A 25,695-nucleotide genomic window follows, 5' to 3' on the forward strand; every position below is an offset into this window, starting at 1 on the left:
GAGTAGATTGAAAACGGAAATCGTCTTCCAGAGCCTCCTGGCTCCATCATTTCTGTAACTGGCACACTACCGTACCAGAGTACCCCCGACTCGTGGTTTCCATCACCCAGTCCCCGCGCTGGCCTGAACCCCCTCTCTCATGCTGCCTCTCTCGTCCGTACCCGTTTCCAATCCACCACCTTCCCACTGCTCTCCTTCTCCCAGTCAACTTTCGGTGCTGCAGTCTCTATTTTCCCGGATGTGGCTCCAGTTAAGAATATGCCAGTGCTTTTTTTCTGCTTACTGAATGAATTAAGGATATTTTTTTCACCTTGGCATAAAAAGCCACTCATCCGATGGTCAGAGCTTCCTGAGACTTTATTTTCATGTACTCTGAGGGTACGTGAGTTAGCTTAGGCCACCCCTTCTCCGTGGTCACGGCTCAGATGTCCCCATTCCAGCCCCACAACCGGCATCACCATTTCTCTTTATTGTTCTCATCTGTCTGCTCAGAATCCTCTTCCATTTTTCCACTATCAGTACTGGGCTCAAATCCTATTCTTCCGTCAAAGTCACTGTCAACTTCAGAAGCTTTTATGGACCCTCTTTCCCGGACACGACCCTCCCCGTGGTCCTCTTTCTGTATCCTCCCCATGATAAGAGTTGGCCTTCATACTGAGCGTTGCTAAATGTCCTCACATCCTTGGTGTTAAGTCATGTTCACAAAACCCTGTTAAGTAAAGGAAAAAACCAAGGCTTGGAGAAGCCACGTAATTTTGCAAGAGGGCAGTGTTCGCGTGGCTGTGCCCTGACGCCCTCAGGTTCGTGGTGCGTTTCCACTTCCACACCCGCCGGGGGGGTCATTCTTTCCGTAGGTTCAGTGTCTGGCTTGGCTGATGCTATTGGTGCTTTTCTCTACCACCTACACTGGACAACAAGCTGGGGGCAAGGCCTGCCTCACTCGGCCTTTACCCCCGAGTTAAAGCACCTGGCGCAGGTGGAGAGTCACCTGTGAAAACAGGAATTGTAGCTGTGTCCCCTTGTCACTGGGCATTTCTCCTGGGCCACAGTGCAGTTCTGCCCATTAAACCTTCGCAGTGGCCCCCATGGGGAGAAGTATGAGCTTCGTGGGGAAAACGACTGTCTGAAGCTCAGAGGCTGCTCAGGCTGGGACATTCGGGCTGTGGTGGCCCCTGGCCGAGCCAGGCCCACGCTCTCAAACCTGTGCACACTGACCCGGCCACCCTGGTGGACACCGAGTGTCCACAGGCCGACCTCACCGAGTGCCCCGGACACTGCCAGACTGCTTCTAGGAGAAAGTACTGGGGAAAATCTGTCATTTTGAAAAATGCCAAGATATTTAAGAAATGTTAAACTTCTGTTACTTTTCTTAAAAAGTTAGATTCTTTTTCTTTCTCCTGCGCTCAGCTGATTTCCACCTGAGCCTAAAACACCCACACAGTTTTTTTTTTTTTTGTTTTTTAAGAGACAGCAAACGTTTAACTCTTACCAACAAATTTCTGAGGCATAGAGCTCTTACGTTTGGCGACGTTACTTGCTAGTCTGTCCAGCACGAGGGATCTCTCTGATCCTGTCTTGCACAAGTCTTCTGCCATTTCACTGTGATTAGTTTCTTCTTTAATGACTAAAGTCAAAGACAGTTAAGAGAGGCCAGTTTAGAAATGCTTACGGTGAAAGGATTCAGTCACGTCCAGTGCTAATCTGACATTTGTTAAGCCTACAAAAGCCAGGCCCTTCACACAGATTATTTCTAATCTTCCCAGCAACCCTGCCAGGCAGACAAGGGTTGAACAGAGTCACCTGCTAAAGACACCTGCTCACTGCACATCGTCCCCTGAGTCCAAAGGACCAAGCACCACCACTGCCACAGGAGGGGGACTGTGACTAGTAATTGTGTCCCTCTGATAGGCCCTTTTAACTTGTCAGGTGCTCCCAAATTCACTGACTCAGTCAGTCCTGACGTCATCACGTTTCTGAGAATGAAAGAACTGTCAGAGCTGGAAATGATCTAAGGGTCCGACTCCACCTACAGGCACAGGGAACCGAGAAGCAGAAGAAACGCCCAAGACACTGCAGCAAAGCCTGGCAACACGGAGACAGAACCCAGCACTTCCAATCCCTGAACACAGCCAACTCTGGAAAATCAAATAACACCTGCAGATTGTAGCATATTTAGGAATTGTGGAGGTAATTGTCGGTGTAGGAAGTATTTCTAGCCCATCTTTATTTTTCTTATGTCATCTCTTTCTTTCTTTCTACAATCGAAGATATAACTTTTTATCCTGTGTAGTCTCATCTATATTCTAGTTTTTGCAGTTGGGTTTTTGGTCATATATGTTGTTCATCTCCTTGCAATTTATCCTAATGTATATGGAGCTGAAAAAGTAAATTCATTATCTTCCAAATAGATAACCACTTCCTCCAACACCGTTTCTGAGCAGGCCATTTAAACCCCACTGCCAGGTGCCTACTCCTTGCTCAGGCGTGACGTGCTGCTTTGCCCGTATCTGCTGGTGATTTGTCTGTCTCTTCTTCAAGCTGGTCCATATTACAGCTACATTTTAATGAGCATTAGACATTCTGCTTTCAAAAAAATGCCAAATCCCTCACTGATTTTTCCGGATATGCTTTACTATATGTGGTTACCAAATTCCATTCAAGTTTACCAGCCAAGTTTACGCAAAATCGTGCCTGGGTTTGCGAGGAGACACACGTGCAGTGTCTAGTCTCTCGCTCTTCACTCTCCCACGTTTCCTCGGGGGGTTCGGTAGCTTTCTTCATTATGTCCTGCACGTTACCTGCTAAGCTTATTGCTCACTATTTTATGTCTTCCTTGTTTCACTATGATTACTACTTTGAAAAAAAGTATTTCAAATTTGTTATCGCTAGTATATGTAACACCAAAAACACGTGTTTCTTATTAAATGGGCAAATGTAATACCCTGATTTCTATGAAGGATACACGTAAAACCCATCACGTTCAATCCCACTGGTTGTACTTTTGGCCTGTAACGCTCACATGCTTCCCGTGTGTCCATCCTTCTCTGCGCAGCCGGGCGCTGTGTGCCCAGGGCACCTGCCAGGCTGCAGGCTCCTGCCAGCGCCAACCCTCAGAGTCGTCACCGTGAAGAACAGCTCAGCTCAGAGCTCCCGGGCCCCTGGCTGCTCTGCCCTTGCTGCAGTCCTGCTCAGGGCTTGTAACACAATCTGTACACTTACGGCTCAAGAGACACTTATGTTTTCCATAAAGACATTAGGAAATTATAACGGGTGACCAAAATGCCTTTGCCTAAAAGACACTATGATTCATAGAACGTAATCTTTTCTACATCCTGTCAGCCAGGTTTTGTGTGTACCTACTCCACCAGAATGGCCCCAACCTAAGGGGGCTGGAGAAGGAAGAGCCTGCTTGGGTGTCCGAGCGAGTGGTGAGGAGCTGGTCTGGGGCCGTGGCAAGGGTGAGAGGGAGATGTACGAAGGAAGGGCACAGCTTCAGCCGGCCCTGGCACCGCAAAGCCCAGAGGGCAGGACTCCCACCCGCCCACTGCCTGCCCTCCGAGCCCAGACATGTTTGGAGGACTGCTGTTCAAGTGCCTTTATGGATCCCAAGTCCCTCCAACCGGCACATGAGACACCGTCTCATCTCCTGAGGACAGGAGCATGATGACACCACACTGGTATTCCAAGCAATGTGGTCACCAAAGGGGGAAATTCACACTTGAGCACTGAATCGATTTTCACCATCGGGTCATGTTCAATGCCTAGATTGCTGACCTATAAGCTTATTGGTATCGACAGCCAATAGAAGAGAATTAAATGTCAATCCTCAAGTGACCCAAACTCCCTCGCTCGCACAACTGTGCCTTCTCTCACGTTTCCCTCTGCATGGTTGGCTGGGCAGGAATTATCACTGCCGTTTATGAGATGAGCTCAGGGTCACAATCAGGAAAAGATTCAGAACTGAAACTTGAACCCAGGACTCAGAGAGATGCATGCACGCTGCTTGCCCCCTGGGAGAAGCTCCCCCTGCTGCGACTTCACAGCTTGTTTCTTTGGAAATGAGGATAGTGCAGAAAACCCACGTGCTCTGTTTCTTGTTCATTTTGTCTTCTCAAGTCCCTGTGTAGTTTTAAAGGGAAATTCAGACTACTGTGCTCCACAGGGCATGGCGTTGCAGGTAATACGTCCTCAGCAAACATTTGCTCAGTAGACAAATGGCTATTTAACCATTAATCAGCAGCCCTTACTTCTGAGAGCCATTCTTCTGTTTTTTATAGGAAAATACAATATCTGAGTGTTCACATTTCATTTTAAAGGAGCATAGGTCATCTTCTCACCCCTCAGTCTCCTGCCCTGGGATCTGGCCACAAATTGGTGTGTTACATCATTATCATTATTGTTGTTTTTAATAGCTAATGTCCCGTCTGCCGTGCACCCTCAATACCTTTACCTTCTAGAAACAGACCTTAGACTCTGAAGGAAGCTAAATGATCACCTCACGGGATCTCCCTATTTCACAGGTGAGAAGAGTAAGTCCCAGAGAAGTCAGCCATTGGCCCCAGGTTGCCATCTGATGGGTAGGGAGCAGCCTGGGGATGGCAGCGCTCTCGCCATGTGACAAGCGGCCTCTGAGTGCCGACACCATCTGACTCCCAGGGCCTCACTCTGTTCTCTCCTGCTCTCTCTCCGCTGCTTGCATAGCCTGCGTGTTCCCAAACGTACCTTGTGTCATGGAACTGTACACTTAGAAAGGGTGAACAGCCTGGTTTCTGTGATGGTTGCTTTATCACGATGAATACAGTAAAATACAATAATCAAGTAAAATGTAAAATTACAGTATAATCTGAGTGTCCCCTGGCGGATTTCCTTTTTGAGCCATTCACTCAAGTCTGAAAGCTGAATGAGGCGTCATAAATTCTCAGCCATTAATTTAACTCCTACTCCTTGGTCCAGTGACAATTTCCCCAGTGGTCGTGCTAAAGGAGCCGTGTTTGGGAAGAGGTTGATCTGTTCCTAAATGTCTTCTGTGTTAATGTTAGGAGCTGCCTTTGTTGACTGAGTTCTGCCCATCTATCTCTGTAACTGTCACTTTGCTGGAGATTGGAGGGAAGTGCCATCTCAAGATGCAGCACACTGCGGAGCATCTGAGCTTGGAAGGAAAGGCAGCCTTCCCCTGAATCCGGGGACAGCGCCATGCTGTCCACTGCCGGCTTTTCTACCAAGCTCCCTTTCTTGTTTCAGACAGGTGCCCAGACCCGTGAGTGGAAACAGTATGGAAACCCTTATTTGATCAACTTCACTAATAGTTTTTCAAACAAGAGTTCACATCTCATTTTGGTTACTAAACACAAAGAAGCAATCAATAGTCCAGGTTTAAAAAAAAAAAAAAAAAAAAAAAGCAGATACGAAAAACAAAAACAAAAAACCCACACAAAAAAGCAAACTTTCAAGGGTCACTATCATCTCAGAAGCTTCCCCGGATTGCAAGAGGAAGGGGTTTGAAGGCCAAGCTCTGGTGACATGAAGCCTTTGGCACAGCGTGCTGCCAGTGGAACGGTGTGGCCAAACCGTAGAGTGGCCAAAACTCCCCTGGGTCCCAGCGAGGCGGCGCGGGGCCCTGGCTCCCCGTGGCGGCCTCCGTGCTGTGGGCGCTTACCTGGGTACAGCGTGCCTGGAAGGCCCATGCTTTGCAAGTAGTTGTGGCAACGCTCTTTATGTTCCTCTAAAGAGCTTCGCTGCTTATAGCTTCGGCCACAATATCCACATTTGTGAGGTTTACCAACTGCAGAAAACACAATCGAGTTCAAGACCCCAATTAAATGCCGGCCTTATGTGTAAGGGGAATGCATGCAATACAGTCATTACCAAAAAGTCAAAAAAACTCTGCTCTTGACAGCTCAAAGCATCGTGGACTCGGGCAGAATTACTACCTTTAAAAATGTTAATGCCCAGGGGTTTCCTTCATTGTACCAAGAACGCCTGTCCAGCCTGTTTCATCTTGATTTGTCCACTCTACTGACCACCAAATTCTCCAATTTAATTGACTGAAATCTGTCTTTTAACTGGAGGGAAAGAACCCCGCGGTGTTGTAATGTGGAGGGAGGCCAAGTGGACAGAGCGGGAGGAAGACGCCGAGTTGGCTGGATAACAACACAGAGTCACGCCCACAGGTGGGCCAGGTCTGGCAACCACAGCGAATTCCGTTTCAGGAAACCCAACTGGATAATTTGAGGGCTCTAAGGAATCATAGTGGATAAATCGACTTTAATTAAGTGAGCATTTTATTTCCAAAATGTACTTTCTGGTTCTAACTTAGTAAAGTTCTGTTTTTGTCCCAAAGAGCTTTAGGATGGTATGATTTCTAGGCCAGCCCCGTCCAACCGAACTTACTGTGACGATGGAACTGCCCTGTGTCTGTGCCATAGTGCTGTTCAGTCCGGTGGTCACCAGCCACCTGTGGCTACTGACCACTGGAAGCATGCTAGAGTCACTGAGGACTGAAGTTTTAATTTTGTTTAATTCTAATTGGTTAAAATTACAATTTAAGGACCACTGATGGCCAGTGGCTACTGTGTTGAACCATGCAGTTCTGTACAATGAGTTTAGTTCTTCCTGAGTTATATCGAGTGATGTTTTAGGAAGACTAACACAGATTCATACCATGCCTAACTTCAAAGACTTTGATAGCATTTTAGGAGATTTTAAGAGATGAAGTGGATAAAGTTTCTTCAATTACTCATATAAAGAATATAAATTTCCATCCTAAGACCAGAACAATCTTCTACTTCCTTCTCATATTGTTAGGTTTTACATATTTGAAAGTATTTTATTATATAGAATCAATACCATCCAAATAGGAATGTTTGGTAAAATGGCTTAACTAAAGCTCATATTAGTTAAATGTCTTCCTTAGGTGAACAGAAGCTATAGGTTAAGAAGATGAAGACAAAACCCCAAATTTGACTTCTGGAACATTTAATAGAGGAAGAAGAGCGTCCTTATCTGTAGAAAGTGTTGTATTCCTAACATGAGGGAAATAACATTGAAATATACAATGTTGCCTAAAATTGCACATTCTGTTGAGTACTGCCTTTAGAAATTGACAGAATATACAGAAGCTCTCAGTGTCCTTTCCTGGGAAAGCTATAACTTTAGCCCATTCATATATATATATACATGGCATGGTCTCAGAATATCCATCTTTCTGATAAAGGATTGATTTTAACTCTGGAACCTTTCTGTCAGCAACAGAACTGAAGTATATCTCAAAGCATAGTCCAATATTCTGTACCATGTTTCCCCGAACATAAGACCTAGCCGGACCATCAGCTCTAATGCATCTTTTGGAGCAAAAATTATTATAAGACCCGGTATAATATAATATAATAATATAATATAATATAATATAATATAATATAATATAATATAATATAATATATACCAGGTCTTATAGTAATTTTTGCTCTAAAAGATGCATTAGAGCTGGTAGTCCGGCTAGGTCTTATTTTTGGGGAAACACGGTAGGAAAGACATCTCTAGCTAAGCTTGCAGCTTGCAAAGAAAGCAGTGAAGAGGGAAGGGGCTCCCTCACCTACCCTGCCTGACCACCCCAGCCCCTCCTGTTGTCAGTGTGGGTCAGATTCTCCAGTTGCGTCACCACTGATGGGTTGGTCTTTGGAAGCTCAGGCCACCCCCAGTTGCTAGGGAAAGTTCTGAGGCTCATCATGTTTTCAGTGGAATAGGGGAGTGGCCATTTCACAACGGAATAGAATGTGGCCACATCTGAGTTTGTAGACACAGGCTGAAATCTTAATTTCATGCTAGTGAAATCATCCTGTAGAACTTGAATCATTGTTTCTTTCCAAGAGCTGTGTGTCAGTGGCACCTTCAGATGGCAGTTACCAGCAGCCCTGGATCAATGGTCGCTTTCTCACGACAGTATTGTCTACTTGCTCATCAGTGGGCCCCTATAGGCATAAGCTGTCCAAAGCTACCACTGTCAGAGCAGGACACCGTCACACCTTGAAGGAAATGAGCATACATGGAGCCATGCTAAAACGATACTGCATTAGATGTCCTGACGTCACAAGAGGAAAGAAGGGAGCAGCTTCACTTTAGGTTTTAGGGATTGATATGCAGGAGAGATGGCTGTTGCACCTCAGAGAATCTACGCTGAATACGATATGGTTGGAAAGCTGAGGACTAGTCTGCTTTCAGCCCACGTGGCACTTCCTGCTTCCTACCATCCCAGTGCAGTATTACTGCCCTCTGTGCTGCTGTTTGCTTGACGCCTTATAAGTGATGTCTGCGGGGTTTCTTTGTCCCCTGTCACCTCTTCAGCACTATGCACAGACCGCATAATCCTCACATCTGAAGCCTCCACGCCCTGGCTTATCATTTAGTTCCCTGCTCACCTTCACGTCTACGTGGGACCACACACATGCTCCTCATTATTGTCACTTGGAAACATTAAAAAATGCTTACTGTCACACTGTCATCGTCCCACTTTGGGAGAGTCCCCTAGTCTCCCTGGCCCCTATAGCAAAGCCCTCCCCAGGCCTCAGCAGGCGCCCGCCTCTGATGGGGAGGTGCTGGCATTGGCCCCATTGTCGGCCCCTGCTGACCTGCCTGCTCTGTGGGAGGAGCAAGTCCTGGGCTTTGTATGGCTCTTCCTTGGACTATTTTAAGACCCTCACTCCAATCATCACGGTTTTCTATGTAAGAGTGTTTTGGGAGCCTCCTCCGCGTTGGCCATCAGGAAGGAGGTCAGAATGGACAAAGGTGGCCGGGCTGAACCCTAGTGCTGCAGGATGCTTGCCCCTTGCTCCTGGATGAATGCCTGCAGTTGCCACTGCAAGAGAGTGGCCAAGTTTCCCACCATATTTGCTGAAGTGCGTACCAGGCCCCTTTCTGGGATTACGTACAGACTTGTACATTTTTGGGGGCACATCCCTGAATGTAAACATTAGAAACTCACCGTTCAGCCTGGACTCAAGCCCTTCTTCTATTGGAGTCTCATCCGATGCCTCCCGCCCCAGAGACCAACTCTCCTCCCCGTGCTCCACCGTCTCCTTGGACACTGTGTCACAGCTCTTGTAAGACACTGGTGATTTGCTACTTTGCCCTTATCTCCTCCACTGGAGAATGGGGTCCCTGGGGTGCTCAGTACATGGTGACAAAGAAAGTGACACAGGAAGAGGATTCTCAAACCCAACGTTAACTACACTCACCGTATTTGGGAAAGAGATGGCCCAGGAAAACTCCCCCAAGGACACGGCATCCCTGCTCTGGGGGAGGTACCTCTGTAGGTGCTGCCCCGGAGATGTCTGGCAGGAGCTGGTCGGAAGCCGCTGCCCCTGCCCGGAGCCCTACTTGGGAGAAGTCCCGAGGCAGCACGGTTTGGACGGGCGTTCCATGAGGGCAGGGGTGATGGCCCATCCTCTCCTGTCCCCGGAGCCTCCCACTGTGCGCCATGGCAAACACCCCTGGGGATGGCATGTGTGCCTGCCCCTGCGGCCCCACCCTTCCTCCTCTGACCTGTAAGATTGTGGGGCTACTTGATCGTGAAAAATAGCAAAAAGGATTTCTCAGGAGGTAGAAGATCTAATCCAAGCAGAGGTGGACTGTGCTTCACAGGTTGGGCGTTTCGAGAACACACCCAGATTATGCAGGGTGTGTTTCCTCAGATCTGCTCATGGCCCCAAACTGGCCTTTCCAGCGGACGCCTTGACTGGCTCCTGGCGTGACACTTATACTCAGGCCAGTCCGGGCAGCATGCCCTCTGCTGACAGGTGTCCATCCAATCAGGACAGGTGACTGCAAGCCCTGAATCACCTCACCTACCACCTCTGCAAAGAAACCATCCCAATAATAGCTACAGAAATGTCTGCATAACCCAGCAATGCACGTGACTTACCAGGCACTGTAGAGAAATGTATTGGGGAGCTTTGGGGCTGTTAGCAGGACACCCAGTAAAAGTACTTTTGGAAGAGGCTTTACAAAGACCCACTTACCTGAAAAAATGGATGAGGCCTCCTTTAACACAGTCTACCTAAGGCAGGCTGTCTGTACGTGAGATTTCCCCACCCGGAAAATCACAGAATATGCGGGGGACACTGATGCCACCACAGTCATCATAGTGGACAGTCCCCGATGGATGGCTGTGCCCTGGGACTGGGACTGGACCAGCCAACAAGGAGGGCTCCCTCGCCCACACGCAGTACAGGGTGGCTTCCGAGTCCCCGAGCCCTGGACTGCACCCAGAGGACCTACCAGAGTGCGTCCTCAGGTGGCCCGTGAGGGCGTCCCTCCGGCGGCAGGCGTAGTTGCACAGGTGGCACTTGAAGGGCTTCTCTCCCGAGTGTAACTTGATGTGGCGAAGCAGGTTGCCCTTCTGCGTGAAGGAGGCCCCACACTGGCTGCACTGGAAAGGCCGCTCTCCTGGGGGGAAGACAGGGAGCCGGTGAGAGCAGACCTCCACGGGGCGGGAGGGTGATGCTACCCGCTGGCCGGCCGGCCAGAAAGTTGTTTCCCACGGGCCTGTGGCTTCCACCGCGGCAGGTTTGATAGAACACGAGGCTTTCAGACTGAACCTGCCAGCTCCTTAACGCTTCACTGGTTGGGTCAATTTGATCTGAAAATCTAATTTTTTTCCCCTAAATCAGAATGGCACATCACAATGCAAATTCAAACTCATTTAAATAAAGTGACTGCAACATTTTGTGATGAAGAGCCACTCTTCCTGATGAGCAGTTTTGGAATAAACCAATATCCAATTTTGCGTGTTGTGGCATTTGGTGGGGTTTTTAATGTGGCTTTTTTCAAAGGGTCTTTAAAATATGCCACTGAAGCAGCAAAATAAAAAGGAAACTCATTAAAAATGCATTTCAGGATCACAAGTTCATTTCAGCGTTACATTCTTATATTTAAATGAAAGGCACTTCATTATAACAGTTATAATAACTTCTTTTCATTTACATTTTCCCTGTATTTTCCCTTTCAATTTCTTCTCCATGACCTGTCTGTCCCTACGCAGGCAAATCAGGAAAGAGACAGACAGAGAGAGTGTGAGGGGGAGAGGGTGACTAAAATGTGAAGTGAAGAAACTGGAGGAAAGTCCTCTTTGCCCACAGAAGTCCCGGGCCCAGGGCAGCAGGACAGCATAGCACAGCTGCCTGCCCGAGGCTCGGGCGCTTGGCTTTCCTCACAGATCCTAACGTCTTGCTGCTACACTGGCCTAGATCCACACAAGACAAGCGATGTTTTCAGTACAAATATTCTAAGAGATGCAATGTAGGTGTTCCTAGGAATCCCCTCCCTGGGGGTGCTGCCGGAGAGGTGACCACAGTGTGTGGCCGTGCGCGTGCCTGTGCCCGGCACCCAACACAGGGATGAGCGGGCATCTGTGGACAAGAAATACGCTGGCCTGGGGATCGAAATGCGTGAACACTTTGTTTAACTGTCACCTAAGAGTGATGGATGCATTTCTCATGTGGAAATAAACATTAAAACTCTCTCGACAACAAATGCTTTTTTTTAGAAGAGCTCTGTGTGACCGCAGTATCTGTACTTCCTGAAAACGCACTTCCCAGGAACAATTTTTTCTTAGGAGAAAAGAATGTGTTTACTGTGTATATTTAACAATCTTCCCATTTGAGTAACATGACTTTGGCAGACGAGACCGCACTTACCAAAGTGACTAGCCACATAGCTGGTACCATTAGAATCTACACAAATCTAAAATGTAAATTGGAAAGGCTATCTGGGCACCTGAATTTGAGGATTACCACCATTTCTATTTTTACGTAGGGAGGACTGAGGTGCTACTGTAAAAATGGAAAGTAATTTACAATGATATTCCGCTATGGACCAATTGGAAGGGCCCTGATACTAACCAGCATGCATTTGGTATTTTCCCAAATCTTTACCTGGATTGGACTTGGCTGAGCAGAAAAACAGTATAAAGTCATGCAGGTGAGAAGGTGATGGTAAAACTAAGTAACTATAACTAAACCTCTGAGTTAGAAGCCCATGAGGCTGGCAGCCAGGTGGCCTGAGGAGCGTCTGACAGAGAGAGATCCTTTAATTATCTGTTAGAAACGCTTCTGGGCCTCCCCACACACGTGAGTGAATGTGCGCCTTTATCTCCCAAGCAGACGGAAGGACAACGTGAAGTGGGAGGGTCCCTGCGTGCCTCCCACTCTGCCAGGCTGGCCCCTCAGATGGGTGTCCTGCTAGGACAGTTGGGAGGGAGGCCTCCTGCCTTGAAAAGACTGAAGAGAAGGAAGCAGGGCGCTGCTGGTGAGCGAGGTGTGTGGACCACGCTAAGCAAGCGAGTCCCCCACGCTGGGTGAGGTGCCCCTTCCCTGATGACAAGGTGCCACCTCCTTGTTTCTCCTGAGGTCTGAAGGGGGAAGGGGAGGTCCAGGCGGGACCCCACGCTTGAGCCAGTGTGTCCGCAGGAGCAGCCAGCCAGCCGAGACAGAGGACATTTCTTAAAGCCTTGTCCCCCTTCCTCAGAGCAGGACAGAAAGGAAAGAAAGGCAGCTGCTTCTTCCAGAGTAAAATCTGTCTTCTAACTTGAGCCTCTGGTTCTTGTGTTCCCTCCTGCCTGCTGTCTTACTCCTGCTGACAGCTTTCCTGGAAATCCGTGAGTTGCTGACGGTCTGTGCTGGCGTGAATACCTAAGAGGGCATGGGGACGTGTGAAGTGAAGACTGTTCCCTGACGTGACAGCGCAGAGCTCGGACTCGAGGTGGTTTCCCTCTGCAGGTGTTAATGGGGAAGGGGGCCAGGGAACATGCCCCGCAAATCGTGCTCAGCTCTGTGCTCCCCTCCTGCAGGTCGCTAGTGGCCTTACTGTAGCGAAATGAAATCAAGTTTCTCCAAGGTCGTATTTCCTTGTATTTATTTAACTGGGATTCGGAATTTAGTTTTCAATCCCAGTGACTCTAGACGCTGTCATTCCAGGGACTCTGTTAGGCTGTCTGAGCCCCTTTTAATAACTTCATTGGGTGAAGAAGAAAGTCTTCTTGGGAGCCGCATCGGAAAGTTTCTGCAGGCATCTCAGAAGAGGGCGAGTTTAAAGCCTTGTACCTGAACTGTGGGCGGGGGCTGTGTTGGGGAAGCGGAAAACGCCTTCCCATTCGAGGCTGTACTGAGGAGGCATGGTGACTGCGCCTGGTCCCCTCAGATGGGAACAGAGTGGGTGCAGGACTGTGAGACAACCATAATCCAGGCACTTTTCTTGGTCCTTACTGTTAAAAGTCCCATCGTTTGGAATAACGACACTGTGTATTTGCAAGGCGGGATCACGCTGCACTGCTTGCCTCCATATACTCTGCGCGCTGATTCTCACGTGAACCCTGAGATGCTGGTGGGGAAGGCATTACTCTTATACTTGCGTTAAAAAAAAAAAAAAAGTAAACTGAATAAACCTAGGGCTGTCAGGTGGTGGTACCAGTAAACCGTTTAGAGGAGGTCGCCAGTGGCTCCTCACCGAGGGGCTGACATGGGCAGAGGACAGCATTCCGTGGTGGGAGACAGCCCAGGAAAGCTGCAGTCTGTCAGGGAAGGATCCCAGGGGGCAGGCTTACTGGGTGGGGGGCAGGTGCGTGTCCTGGCTGCCTGGGGGCAGTGAGGTCGTACCCGGGCTCCCAAATGACGAGCCCCCCGGAACGGCACAGTTCACGGTCCACTCAACAGCACACCCTGCCATCTGCACAGCGTCCCCCGTGTCCCCTGCATTTTCAGGAACCCCCAGGGATTCATGTGGTCTCTAAGTTCGAGAGGCACTGCTCTAGAATGTTTTCACCTTGGAGAATGTAGGGTGGGTGTGGTTAGTAAAGTATGCCTCGTCTGACGCTGTCACTCGTCACTCACTTTCCTGGAGAATGGACCCTCCTCGCATGTCGCTATTCAAACCTCATTTGACCCATGTAGTTCTGTATCTACCTATGACCTTCCACTCTTACGCGGGTGGAAACACCTTAGGAGGCAGCCCACACATGCATTGTTTCGGCTTTTTTTTTTTTTTTTTTTTCCCCAATTAAAGTCAGGGCAGGGACCATAAAACTGACGGCCGGCATGTCCCTATTTTTAGAATTTCTTGTGCTTGGGCAAAGGCCTCCACGGACTGGTGTGGACTCGGCACTTAGCTGCTATTTGTGGAGAGAAGTGGGCAGCAAACAGCTGCTGCGTCTGTGCATGGCCACACCTGGCAGGTGTGTTCATTACACACAATTAGTCTTTTGCTCAGGGAAGGCACTCATTATATTCTGGCAGTTTAGATTCATTTGTCAAATACTTATTTAAGAGAATTTTCACTGTATAACCAGGCTTTCCATGAATTGGCAGGAACGTAATTCATTTGTGAGGGCTATTGCCCCATCAGGAATGCATTCTCACGGTCCCAGTGTGTTCTGCTAAGTGTCTGTCACAAGGTGACTGGCCTTCACTTTAGTCTCCACCTCATTACACATGGGAGAGCCCCACTACTCTCCTGCATGTGGTACTTACAGCTGGATGTGATGGGGCTATTTCACTGGATAATTAGAGGATTCAGGCCACACCAGCCAAAGCAAAGTTTGCTTAATTTTAGAAGTCAAATTTCTATTGAAAATGAATGCTTAGTGAAAATAAACATATTTCATGGTTTTCCAGATTTACTACAAATGGAAGACATTGTGTTAGAAGCTGCCCTGATTCAAATTTAAAAATTTAAAAATTTGAATAGGTCACCTTGTGTTAGACACTTAGCAGAACACACTGGGACCATGTGAATACATTCCCGACGGAGAAATAGCCCTTGCACATAAATTACTTTCCTGCTATTCATGGGAAGCCCGATTGTGCAGTGAAAATTCTCTTAATTCAAATTTAAAAATTTGAATCTGCACAAGTGGTACATTTCCTGACAACCAGCTTTGGGGCTCAATGAATTTTCCGAATTCCCTCTTAATTTTTGGTCATCTGAATTTGTGTGGCGTCGTGTGAGACTCAGGGGATGTAATCCGGCTGTGCCTCTGGGGTAAGCTTTCATCTGTTCTGTCTGTTCCTCCTGCGCTGGCAGGTCCTGGCTTTGTGGTGACCTACTGATGCCACCCCCCAGGCAGGAATGCCTCAGGGTTTCCATGTTTTATGTTCGAACATTCAGTGACCACTAGAACGGGTGACTTTATTGTGGTTTGTCCACCTTTAGGGCAGACGAATAAACTTTCTGTTCAATTCAAGACATCCCATGTATACAGTTCGTTAAAGGTAAAATGCATCCTGTTAATACTGTATTTTGAAGACCCTCTCGTGTCACTAGTGGTGGCTGGACAGTTTGGTGGAAAAGCATGTGACTGGTCAATCGCCAGGACCGGGGACTGGTCACTCCACGGAGGGGGCAGACCTGAGACTCCACCTCCCCCACCCCAACGTGACAACGTCTTGGGAGCGTGGGCATAGTCCTCGGACACGAGACTGTCCTCGTTCCTTCGTTTTTGGACACGGAATACTGTATTGTCTTATATTCCCAAAGCCTCCAACAGACAGGGGTTTGAGGATTAAATTCTTTACCGATTTTGAGATGAAAACTGGCAGCAATGAAACGACCATGTTCCAAGGGTCATCATTGGAGGGCGGGCCATCGGGAAAACCACCTTTCTTTCTGAAAGGCCACACCCCATCTTTCACTAATACTTAAGAACCAAAGCCTGATAATTTGAATACAGAAAAAATGCAATTTTACTCAGGGTTCCTCAGTGGCAAGCCTGAGGCCTACACTTTGGTGCATTAATCTTTTTTTTTTTTTTCTTTTTTTTTTTTTGGATCTGTCTTGTTTTCTTAAAGGCCAACAACTTGGCAGGCGCCACCTAACAGCGCAGCGGACGATATTCCGTGGGTATCACCGCTGGCCCTCGCACACACACAAGAGGCCGCTAACTTTCTCTTTCTGTTTGTTGCTGAATTGTCTACGGTCGGATGGGTGAGTGTTTAGCAGTCCCGCCCGACGTGGTTTGGAATGAGAACGTGACGCCCTGCTATGGCGTGGAGCCACTGCCGAGCGCCCGTCTTCCTGCAGCACCCTGAGCACGGCAGCCCAGACAGGATGCAAAAGTGCCTCCTGCGACACCCCCAAGCCTTACCAGTGTGGCTTCTCTTGTGGACCATGAGCACATTGGGACCGATGCAAATTATCCCACAGACATCACACTTTAGTTTGCCGTTAGGAAGTCGAATGCCTCCAGCTCCCGACAAAGCTCTGCCGCCTTGGCCACTGTGGGAGCCATTCATTTTCTCTCCCGAGGCATCAAGCACTCGTAAATCCTCGGCACATGCTTCCCCATTCATTTCACAGGCACGCCCATTCTCTTCATCACTCTGAGTCTCTACTTTAACATTACTGGCTGAAAGACACAATACAGGGCGCCACTCAGTGTCATCGCAAAAACAAAACAAAGCAACACAGCAGCAAAAAGATGACCCAACGGGAGCAAAAAGCTCCTAAACAGAGGTTCTTAGCAGCTTCCGCCACGTGGACGGCGTCCCTGAGTGGTGGACAGATCCGCTCATGGGGCTGTGAGGGCCTGGGACAGGAAACCAAGGCGTTGGGGACGACCGGCCTGCCCTCACCGCAGGCACAAGTGGCAGTGCCTGAGCATGCGTAAGGGACCCATCCCTAAATCCTCACTGTGCAGCAGGGTCCTCTCTCTAAGAAAGTCAGGGTCACCAGACCCACAGTAGCAGCCTGGTGTGCCCTCTGGAGTAACCGGAGGCCCGCTACCAGGTGCCACCTCTGCCAGATGAGCCCCTCACAGCAGCAGCTAAGTGCTGTCACGTCATGCAACCTCCCTGGGGTCGTAACCTTGTTTGGCAAGAACCCTACTTAGTGGTTATCAAGGCTGAGAAACTCTGCTACTTATAATGCTGCCTTTCCTCGTGTCGTGTATTCATGAACTCTGGGACCAAACTCAGCAAATGCATGCTCAACTTCTGACCACAGACTCCTGGAAGATTTGTTTGCTTCTTTAGTACATAATCATTCTAACTCCCTTTTATTTCATAATATTAACGAAAGCTGCATCCTAAAATAGAGCCACGACTTTGTCGATTTCTTGCGATGGCTGAAGGGTCGGTTGGGGTCATTGTGAATGGAAGAGACGGAGACCTGCTTTTCAGAGAGAGCCCACGTGTGGGGTGAAGGGCTAGTGTTGGGATGCAATGGCTGCTGTGTCCCCTGCCTTCTCCTTCCTTTTACGTCACATTTAGGGCAATTATTTATGTCATTCCCATATTTCTCTTGGTAAATGCAGTGAGGGGCATGTTATGTGCATTCTCCTAAAATACAGACTGGGGGGCGTGGAGGAACCCAAACCTGCCGTGATGGGGCTGCCGTTACATTGAAAACCATCGTTTCCATCACAATCTCCACAGGTCGGTGAGAGCACGCAGGAAACAGCCAAGGAAAACACCCGGGAGACAGATGACAGTGACCACTACAACCTGTGACCAGGGCTTTGGGTCGGTGGTCCTCCCCGTGGGGTCCCTGATCCTCCCCATGGGGTCCCTGGTCCTCTCCGTGGGGTCCCTGGACCAGCAGCAGCAGCGTCTGAGAACTTACTAGAAGAGCAGATTCTCAGGAACTCGCAGAGCGGTACTGGGCCCCGCAGAGGCCTGTGACGTCCACCGAGTCTGAGAACAACTGTTTATCACGGTCAACTTAACAGTAACTCTCCGAGTTGACTTTACCCAACACATCCCTCTACCTTTGGGAGTCCGGAGCCCGGAGTCTGGTACCAGGCTTCTTAGTGTGGCTCCCAGCTCCCTTTCTCTGAGCTCCGAGACCCCAGGCGAGCCACGTGACTTCTCTGTGACTGGGTGTCCTCATCTGCAAACACGGCACTGTTGCCACACTGGCCTCCTGGGCGGCGTGAGGTTTTGATGGGTGAGCCGGTGAGAAGTTAGCTTAGGACAGTGGCTGGGCGGGGTGTGTGGAGGCACATTTGCCACAGACCCATCGCACTGGGGGGCCCCACCTCATCCTATTAATGTTGCCGGCACTTTAACTCACAACAAGCCTATGAAAGAGGCACTGCTCGTATCCTATTTTACATGTGAAAATGCTCACGCACAGAGAGGGTGAACAACTGGCCAGGGGTCACACAGCGAGCAAGTGGCAGAGCTGGGAGATACTGCAGGCAGCCTGACTGCTATCCAGCCAAGGTTTGCCCATTAAGGCTTTGGAGAGAAGACTTACAGATAGATAAGAGCATGGAATGAATTAGCTGAGATCCCATCAGGCCCTGGATCTCACTAGAGCAGGGGTGTCCACACTGCAGCCCGCAGGCCACCTGCGGCCCACAATCCATTGTTAATTGGCCCGCAGCAAATTCCAAAAATATATTTAGTTTACTTAAATAAACCAGGTGAGGCAATACGTACTTCACCTCGAGTCAGTGGCCCGGCTGTTTGTGTATTTTACCGCATATGGCCCTTGGTAAAAAATGTTGAAAAAAGTTTGGACACCCCTGCACTAGAGTGTTCTGAAGACCCACTCATCAGGAGTCTCAGAAGGGGCTTCCTACAGGATCCTGACACCGGAGGCTCAGCAGTGCCGTGTCCCAGCAGCCCCCTGGCCTCTCCCAGCCACCAGGGCGAGTCTTCCAGGCATGGAAGCAGGGAGACCAGACGGGCAGGGAGCTGGGCGAGTGGCCGGCAGAGGCTTTCCCGCCTGCGCTCTGTGGGCTCCGTCTTTCGGGGGCGAGGAAACAGACTCATTCACCAGGGCCCACTCCCCACCCGTGTCTGCACCAGATACATGACCATCCAGCTTCCAAGGCCCCTGAACTCCTTCACCAGGGCTGTTTCTAGTCGTCATCTTGTCGCCTCAGCGCACAGTGGGGCAAATGACTGGGTGTGTGACAAGTTCTCCAACACCGAAGCTGACGCCCAGGCCAAGGGCGTCTGGCACTGGAAGGAGACCACGTGGAGGGACAGCGTCGGGGTCACCCCTTGGCCGGCCCTCCCCTCGGCTCGATGCCATCAATTTAGAGGCCAGAAGGGAAAAGAATAGACTCCTGCTTCCCCAAAGACACAGAGCAGGCGTAGGTGGTGTGTGGCAGTCGCCCAGAACGCCCACTTGTTCTGCGTCAGGAAAGCCTGGTGTTTTGCGACCCCATGGTGCTCTGGCTGGTGGGGGTGGTGTGGGGAGCGGAAGCACAAGGGCGGCGTCTGGGCTTCTGAGCCCCGGAGCGCACGCTCCCCTCTGGCAGGCTGCTTGCAGAGGAGGGGACACGGTCGGGAGGGGACGGATGGCGGCGTGACGGGAAAGCAAGGGTGATGCCTCCTTAATGCCACAGAGGTCCTCAAGCCAGAAGACGTGACAGCCGTCCCCACCTTGACTAGTGGCTCATGAAGGAGGGACTTGATCGTGATCATGGCAGGGGACCAAGAAGCCAGGAGGCTACACGGGCCCGAGAGCATCTGACAGATTATCCTGGGACCACGGAGGACCCCCAGGTACCATGTTAGGTAGGTATGTTCAGCACCGGAAGAGGCAAAGCTCAAAGAAGGAAATTCAGGACCCTGTGCTATTCTAGGTTTCTCACAAAACGCAGACAAAACCCCCGGTCAGTGCGGCTGAATCAAGGAAGCAGAGATAACGGGAACTGGACAGAGCTTCCACATAAGCAAATGCCATGCACATTTCGAAACAAGAGTCAGACAGCAGAGGCCCAGCATTTTAGAGCTGGAAGCTTGCTAGGACTCTGAGCACAAATTCTGGGCCTTCTGATGACAGGGAAATCTGTGGGGACTGAGAGTGGGGAAGGATGACTTCTGGGGTGAAGGGGTCTGGCGAGAAGAAATGGGCCACCGTGTCAGATGCAAGCGTGAGCGAATTTCCCTAAATGTAGAGGGAAGATTCTCGTCTCTGGACGGATGCAAATGGGGTGCTGGCTGCATGGCAGAGAAGGGAGAGATTTCTGCCCCCCGAGGAGGGCGTCTATGAAAACAGGTCTGCCATTGGGCTGGGAGGAGAATACGGGCAACATGCTTGTTACTTTTGTAGATGACAGAAATCAGGGCATGAAACTACCTTAATGGCAAACAGACTGCATCTCAGAAGTTGAAATCTAATAGATGTAAATGTAAGGTCCCCTTAAGTTAAAATGCACATTTAACAACTACAGGCTTGGGATGGAAGCTGGGGGTGCAGACGTGGCTTAGTTATGTAAGTGTGAAAAGGCTTTGGGGGTTTCAGCTGCTGGCAAGCTCGATTAGCAAGGAGGCTGGGGAAAGCCCATCCAAGATGCAGTCTTGAGGTCCCGCGTTAATCTAAATCTGGGTCCCTTGCCCTGGGCAGGCTGGCCACCTCCTGGAAAGGGCCTAGCAGAGCCTGGAGTGGTCAGATGGAAGGCAGTCAGTGGGGGATGGAAGCCAGTTCCTGTGGGGACATCAGTGGGAAGGTGAATGTTCTGTACTCGGCTGCAGCCCGCAGGTGTTTTCTGTACGGAAAGCTGAGCAGGGCTCACGCTGATCGCCTGCCTGCACTCTGCTCTGAATTCATACACCTCTCCATCTGAGCCATTTCCCTGGACCTGGAGCTCCTTTGCTGAGACACTGTTTCTGTGAAATGCAACACTGTCCCTGAATAGAGGAACTATACTTATAAATACTGTGTAACTCCGTCCTCCCACCCTTAGAAACATGTCGCTCACAGTAAGGTGCTGGCCCGACCTGATGAAACATAGACCATGAGATGGAGCCTTGCACGTGCCTTTACCCTGGGACCCAGGCTGAGGCCTACCCTGCAGCTTTTCCATTGACGGGGCCCGATTTTACTATTTAATAGGTGTGGCTTATGTTACGAGTGGATGTTTTCAACCCTGAGTCAAAAGCTGCTTTCCTTCCCAGAGGCTATGAAACATCTGGAAAAATGACAATGTCATTGTTACGTATTTTAGAGGCCTATGTTATTAGTAACACAGCAGTCCTAAGAGCGCCCGCAGGCCCCTGAATGTAAGTGGACTCTAGCACGCAGACAGGTTAGCCCTGGAGAATCTGGAGAATCCAGGGGCCCCAGGGTCGGGGCCGAGGCCTGAGGCTGCCCCGAGTGTTGTCGCTGTCAGGAAGGACTCAAGCGTCTGAGTGCACGGCCACAACGCGCACGGCAGCCCCACCTTCCATCTGCGTGACGCGTCCTTCCGTTTTCTTTTCCCTTTGAGGCTGTGTCTTTACTGCTCAGGTAAATGTCTGTACTCAGACTGCACTTTTCCATCGAAAAGATATTCTGAGATCTTCACTATGGTGTCAGTTTAGGCCATGGAACCTCAATCTTTTAAATTTTAAAAACGGGAGAAATATTCCTGCAGCACTGGTGACTGGCCAGTAAAAATCACATGGAATAAAAATATTTACACTGTATCTGGAACGAAGCTAATTTTGAGATGAGAGGAGATATGCAGGTGTTTTTGAGGTGCCTGTAGGAGAGGTTTATGAAAACTTTTAAGCATCTTAAAGGTTAATAAAGCCACTTATTATAACATACCATTTTAAATGTAGGATTTTTCCTTCTTGTCATGATGCATGCTTAGGAATATTTTTATCCTTATTTGATGTTTTAGGACTTTAGATGGAATGATGTCAGAAAGAGAGAAAATAGGAAGTGTATGAAAAGAGAACAAGTTAGAAGCATATTTGCGTTTCCTCGGGTAACTAGGGACGCAAACTGGGATAAAGAAGGTGGTCAAACAGGTGGTTTTTCATTTTGAAGAAGAGGTGAGGGGTGAGGACAATTCTCCACCCTGACCACTAGGTGGTGATGTTGGCCCAGAACAGTTTGGTTGTCGTTTGCGAGGGGTATCTGTCGTCAAGATGAACAGCCACTTGTGCGAGGGGATATGTACAGTTTGGGTACATGGGGAGCGGGAGAAAGAGAGAAAGACCCTAGTACTTTGTGAGCCCATGTGTATAAGGACATACAGGCAGTGCATCAAAATCTATATAATCTATTTTACAAAAGCTCCAGTCTTACATATCTTTAAACGCAGCCATGTTTTATACGGTGTCTTCACCCAGAGGTCTGCTTCAACACTGCACTATGCTTGAGCCTAAACATCCTCAGATTTAATGACAGCCTGTCTTAGGCTGTATTAGCTTACTCTGACATGCATTTGGCTTCTCAACATTTCAACTATGATGTTCATCTCACAATTACGGTTAGTTCTGTCCCAGTATCTTAGTGTTTTACATAATCACATAAGCACACATACACATATGTAAATATTTATGTATGTACATACGTACATATCCCACAGAAATAAAGATCAAGCTAGTGTTGAATTAAAGGACCGTCAGTAAGAGAGAGATCTCTGTACCTTTATACTCACACACTGGAAAAGCAGTCAATGTAGCTCGTAAGAAAGGGGCCTCCTTAGATTGACCCTGCAAAATCCTTCAGAGACCAGGATGTCAGACAGCCATCTCTACCTGTTCCTGACGCCGTTAGATCCGAGCCTGTATTGCACTTGCTACAGTATTAACAAGCACGACCTGTGTTCTGATGTCGCTCTCCACTGTGAGAGAACTTACTCATACAGGTTCTGAAGCGTCTGAGTACTAGGGGGCAACCCACTCGTATCACTTTGAATATTCAGCTATGGGTACAGTTTTCAAAAGCACTGTCCATTCCTTAAAATACTCCTTCGAGAATGTTACCCACATGTATTTATCATCTATCATCTCTCAATGCCTGAAAAAAGAAAGATGAAATCCACACCTGCTTTTGGTTTAACAGCTCAGATCAGGAATGGCACCCAGGCACGAAGTGGGAAGTCTGTCGGCTCAGACTGCGAGGCCCCAGGCACCAACGGCCAACGGCCTGGAGGCCCTGCGACTTTTCTCAGTTCTGAAATTAATACTTCAGAGCGACAGAAGGAGAAGATGTGTCTTTCTCCTGTCCTACAAACTTGGGAAAATTATCTTGAGAACATGTTGGGTTGTTTCCTGGTGACAGAAAGTCTGGCCATTTTATCAGCTACTCAATAAAAAAAGAGATAATACAAGGTTAATAACAACCCTGTCTCACAGCAGTTAGTAGAGTAACAATCCCATCGGTGCTGTTGCTGCGTCTCCCTCCACGGCCACCACAAAGGGCAGGCTCTTTCAACCATCTAAGATGTCACATATGTACTTTATTGTATAAGTGATGTACTTGATGGGATGGTCAATATTTATCTCATTTTTTCAAGTATGAAGGAAGGTGATGAAAAAACATGCATTCACGATATGTACACTGTGGAAACTGAGTATGAAATGAACACATGTTTCCATGTTTTAGAAGCAAAGTGTATACTTACGAGAGAAAGATTTGGGAATTATTGCGTGAAAATCCCTAAAGCCATCAGCCCCATATGCAACTGCAATAAAGAAGCAAAAAGAAAGAAAGCTGGGTTGTGATACTGTTTGACAGACATAGTAAGAGTTTAAAAGAAAGTATTATTTTCTTAAATATAAGAAGCATTGCTCAAAGCCATTATTTAACTACTGGTCAGCGCCTGCTGGCCCTCAAACACCTGAAAAGACAACAGTGCCTGCTCAGGGTCACATCACAGTGTTGGGAGCAACCTTGGTGTGGCAGACATCTCAGGGTGGTGACCTAAACCATTTCAGAACGACGGGACATCTCTCAGCAGAACCGTTCCGAGCAGGTCCGAGATGCAACGTCTCCTGGGAGGCACTAGTCCTCCTCAAAGCCGTGCTCCTTCAGGGCGGACAGCACAGCACCTGTTGTGCACCCAGCTTTTTCTTAGAAAGTGTTCACAGAAATTAGAGAACGTTCACGCGACACCCTGAGTGAGTGGGGGAAATGAGTGTTTGGCTCTCGCTCGGTGAGAGCCACCCAATTTCTGTGGGCGTTCCTTATCAGCTGCCCTCATAAACGTTATCAGTGCCTCGAATCTTCAAGTTCTTGTTCTGTTTTATAGGTCAGAGCTTCCCAGAGTGTGCCTTCACACTAACTGGCTACCACGCACGCACATGTGAGTACTGCATGCACACGCATGCAGTTTTCTCCCCATGAATGCGGTCACAGTGACTCGTTATGGGTACAGTGTGGCTCTGGAATTGAACTCGTTGGGTGAACTACTGAACTGACAGAGTACAGATCATGGTGTCCTGCAGGCCTCAGGACTCTGCCTGAGCCAGTGTTATCCCAAAACGTCTGACCACAGACCCTCCCTCTCCCCCCCACGTGAAAAACTTATTACAGACTGGGATAGTGGGCAAACGCAATTTGAGAGACGCTTCCAAAGCTGTTGCTTAAATGGACCAGCTTCATGGTTGCCTAACACACACTGAGTCTTCTACCTCTACTGTTCCTTGCTCGTCCAAATCTACCAGAGAAAGTCCGTGTATCTCGTCACTCAGAGCTGTCTTCAGCTAGTCTGCCTGGGTGCTCACGTGCTGGGGGGTCACATGGTCAGCAGTGGGATGCCGACCGCGCAGTGACCTCTGTAAGGGCTCGTCTTCACTCGGGTCCAACCCTTTCTGTCAACTTTTAGAACCTCAGTTGCCCTGAGTCATGGAGGCACAACCCTCTCAGATCATGGAGAAAAGGCAAAGATGCTTTCAAAGCTAAGCATTACCTTTTCAAAACTGGGGCGTTACAATGCATGACCTAATACGTACCAAATGCTCTGGTTAAATGACGTCACTGCCACAAGTCCCTGAGATACTGCAGACTCTTGGATGTGACTTGATTTGAAAGTCAAGCTTGAACACACTCCTTCAGCTCCAAGGCCATAAGGTGTGCGTGCGTGTGTGTGTGTGCGTGTGTGTGTGTGATCAGTACAGCCGTGGAGGACGTCACGTTCACTGGGAAACCTTCGAGCTAAGGAGCCAAGGGGTTAGAACTGAATGTCATGTTATGTAAAATCTGTCTCATCGTTAGAGAAGGCAGACTGTGGGCGTCTTGGATGGTTGTAATATAAGCCTTGAAATACATAATTTTGGGAGAATTTTCCATTTTACCCGTTACCATTTAATATAAATAATTTTGTATCATTAGACATTAAATGTTCGTTTTCAAGAGTATCAGTCCTTTGCCTAGTATAATTCAAATTAACTTTTTAATTTTTTTCTTAATATTTGATTCCCTAAACATTATAACAAGTTTAAAAAAACAAAAGGTAGCAGTAGCTGCTGTGCTTCTCCATCGGAAGGCTGAGCTGGTGAGAATTCATAACGGACGGGTCACTATATACCATAGGGACATGTGACAACTCACCCAGTCCTGCCCTGTCCGGATGGCATGCCGGGGCCTCCTGACTGTGGGAACTGTCCTGCCTCAGTGGCGCCCGGCTGTCCTTTCTTCTCTCCATGCTGCCACCCAAATCCAAACTCGAGGCTCTTGTCCAGAGCCAGCCCTCCTCCCGTCCCACAGGTGTGGTGCTGTTCTCTGGGCCCCACGCGTCCGGACGCACGGTCACCTGTGTGGGCCTGCACAGCCAGTTCCTCTCGAGTCCTTCTGAGACTTCTCTCCTACCATTTCCCAGGCACACACATCCCAGCACGTCCACGAAGCCGCTGCCTCACCCAGCAAGGCTCCTCGCCTGCCCACCACCTGGCACGGGATGGGGTCTGCACCCGTGCCCCTTGCCATCGGCCCTGCCCATCGCCCTCAAGACTGCTGTTACGGACACCATCTCTGTAC

The 25,695-nt window shown here is 48.9% G+C and overlaps 1 protein-coding gene across 23 annotated transcripts in view; it reads right to left on the bottom strand.

The window, feature by feature from the left end:
• IKZF1 (IKAROS family zinc finger 1) overlaps nt 1–25,695 on the bottom strand; it is an 89,427-nt gene that overhangs the window by 9,390 nt on the left and 54,342 nt on the right. For 6 of the 23 annotated variants that reach the window (XM_074341047.1, XM_019731579.2, XM_074341046.1 and 3 more), the window contains 5 exons: nt 23,342–23,401; nt 16,130–16,390; nt 10,273–10,440; nt 5,657–5,782; nt 1,490–1,624 (listed from right to left, as the gene is read on the bottom strand). In XM_074341047.1, coding sequence (XP_074197148.1) covers nt 1,490–1,624; nt 5,657–5,782; nt 10,273–10,440; nt 16,130–16,390; nt 23,342–23,401 — 750 coding nt within the window. The remainder of the gene's footprint in view (nt 1–1,489; nt 1,625–5,656; nt 5,783–10,272; nt 10,441–16,129; nt 16,391–23,341; nt 23,402–25,695) is intronic. The other 17 variants (XM_019731591.2, XM_074341053.1, XM_074341051.1 and 14 more) reach the window with 12 other exon arrangements.

The sequence above is a fragment of the Rhinolophus sinicus genome, linkage group LG09 (genome assembly GCF_036562045.2).
Source record: "Rhinolophus sinicus isolate RSC01 linkage group LG09, ASM3656204v1, whole genome shotgun sequence".
Lineage (NCBI taxonomy): Eukaryota > Metazoa > Chordata > Mammalia > Chiroptera > Rhinolophidae > Rhinolophus > Rhinolophus sinicus.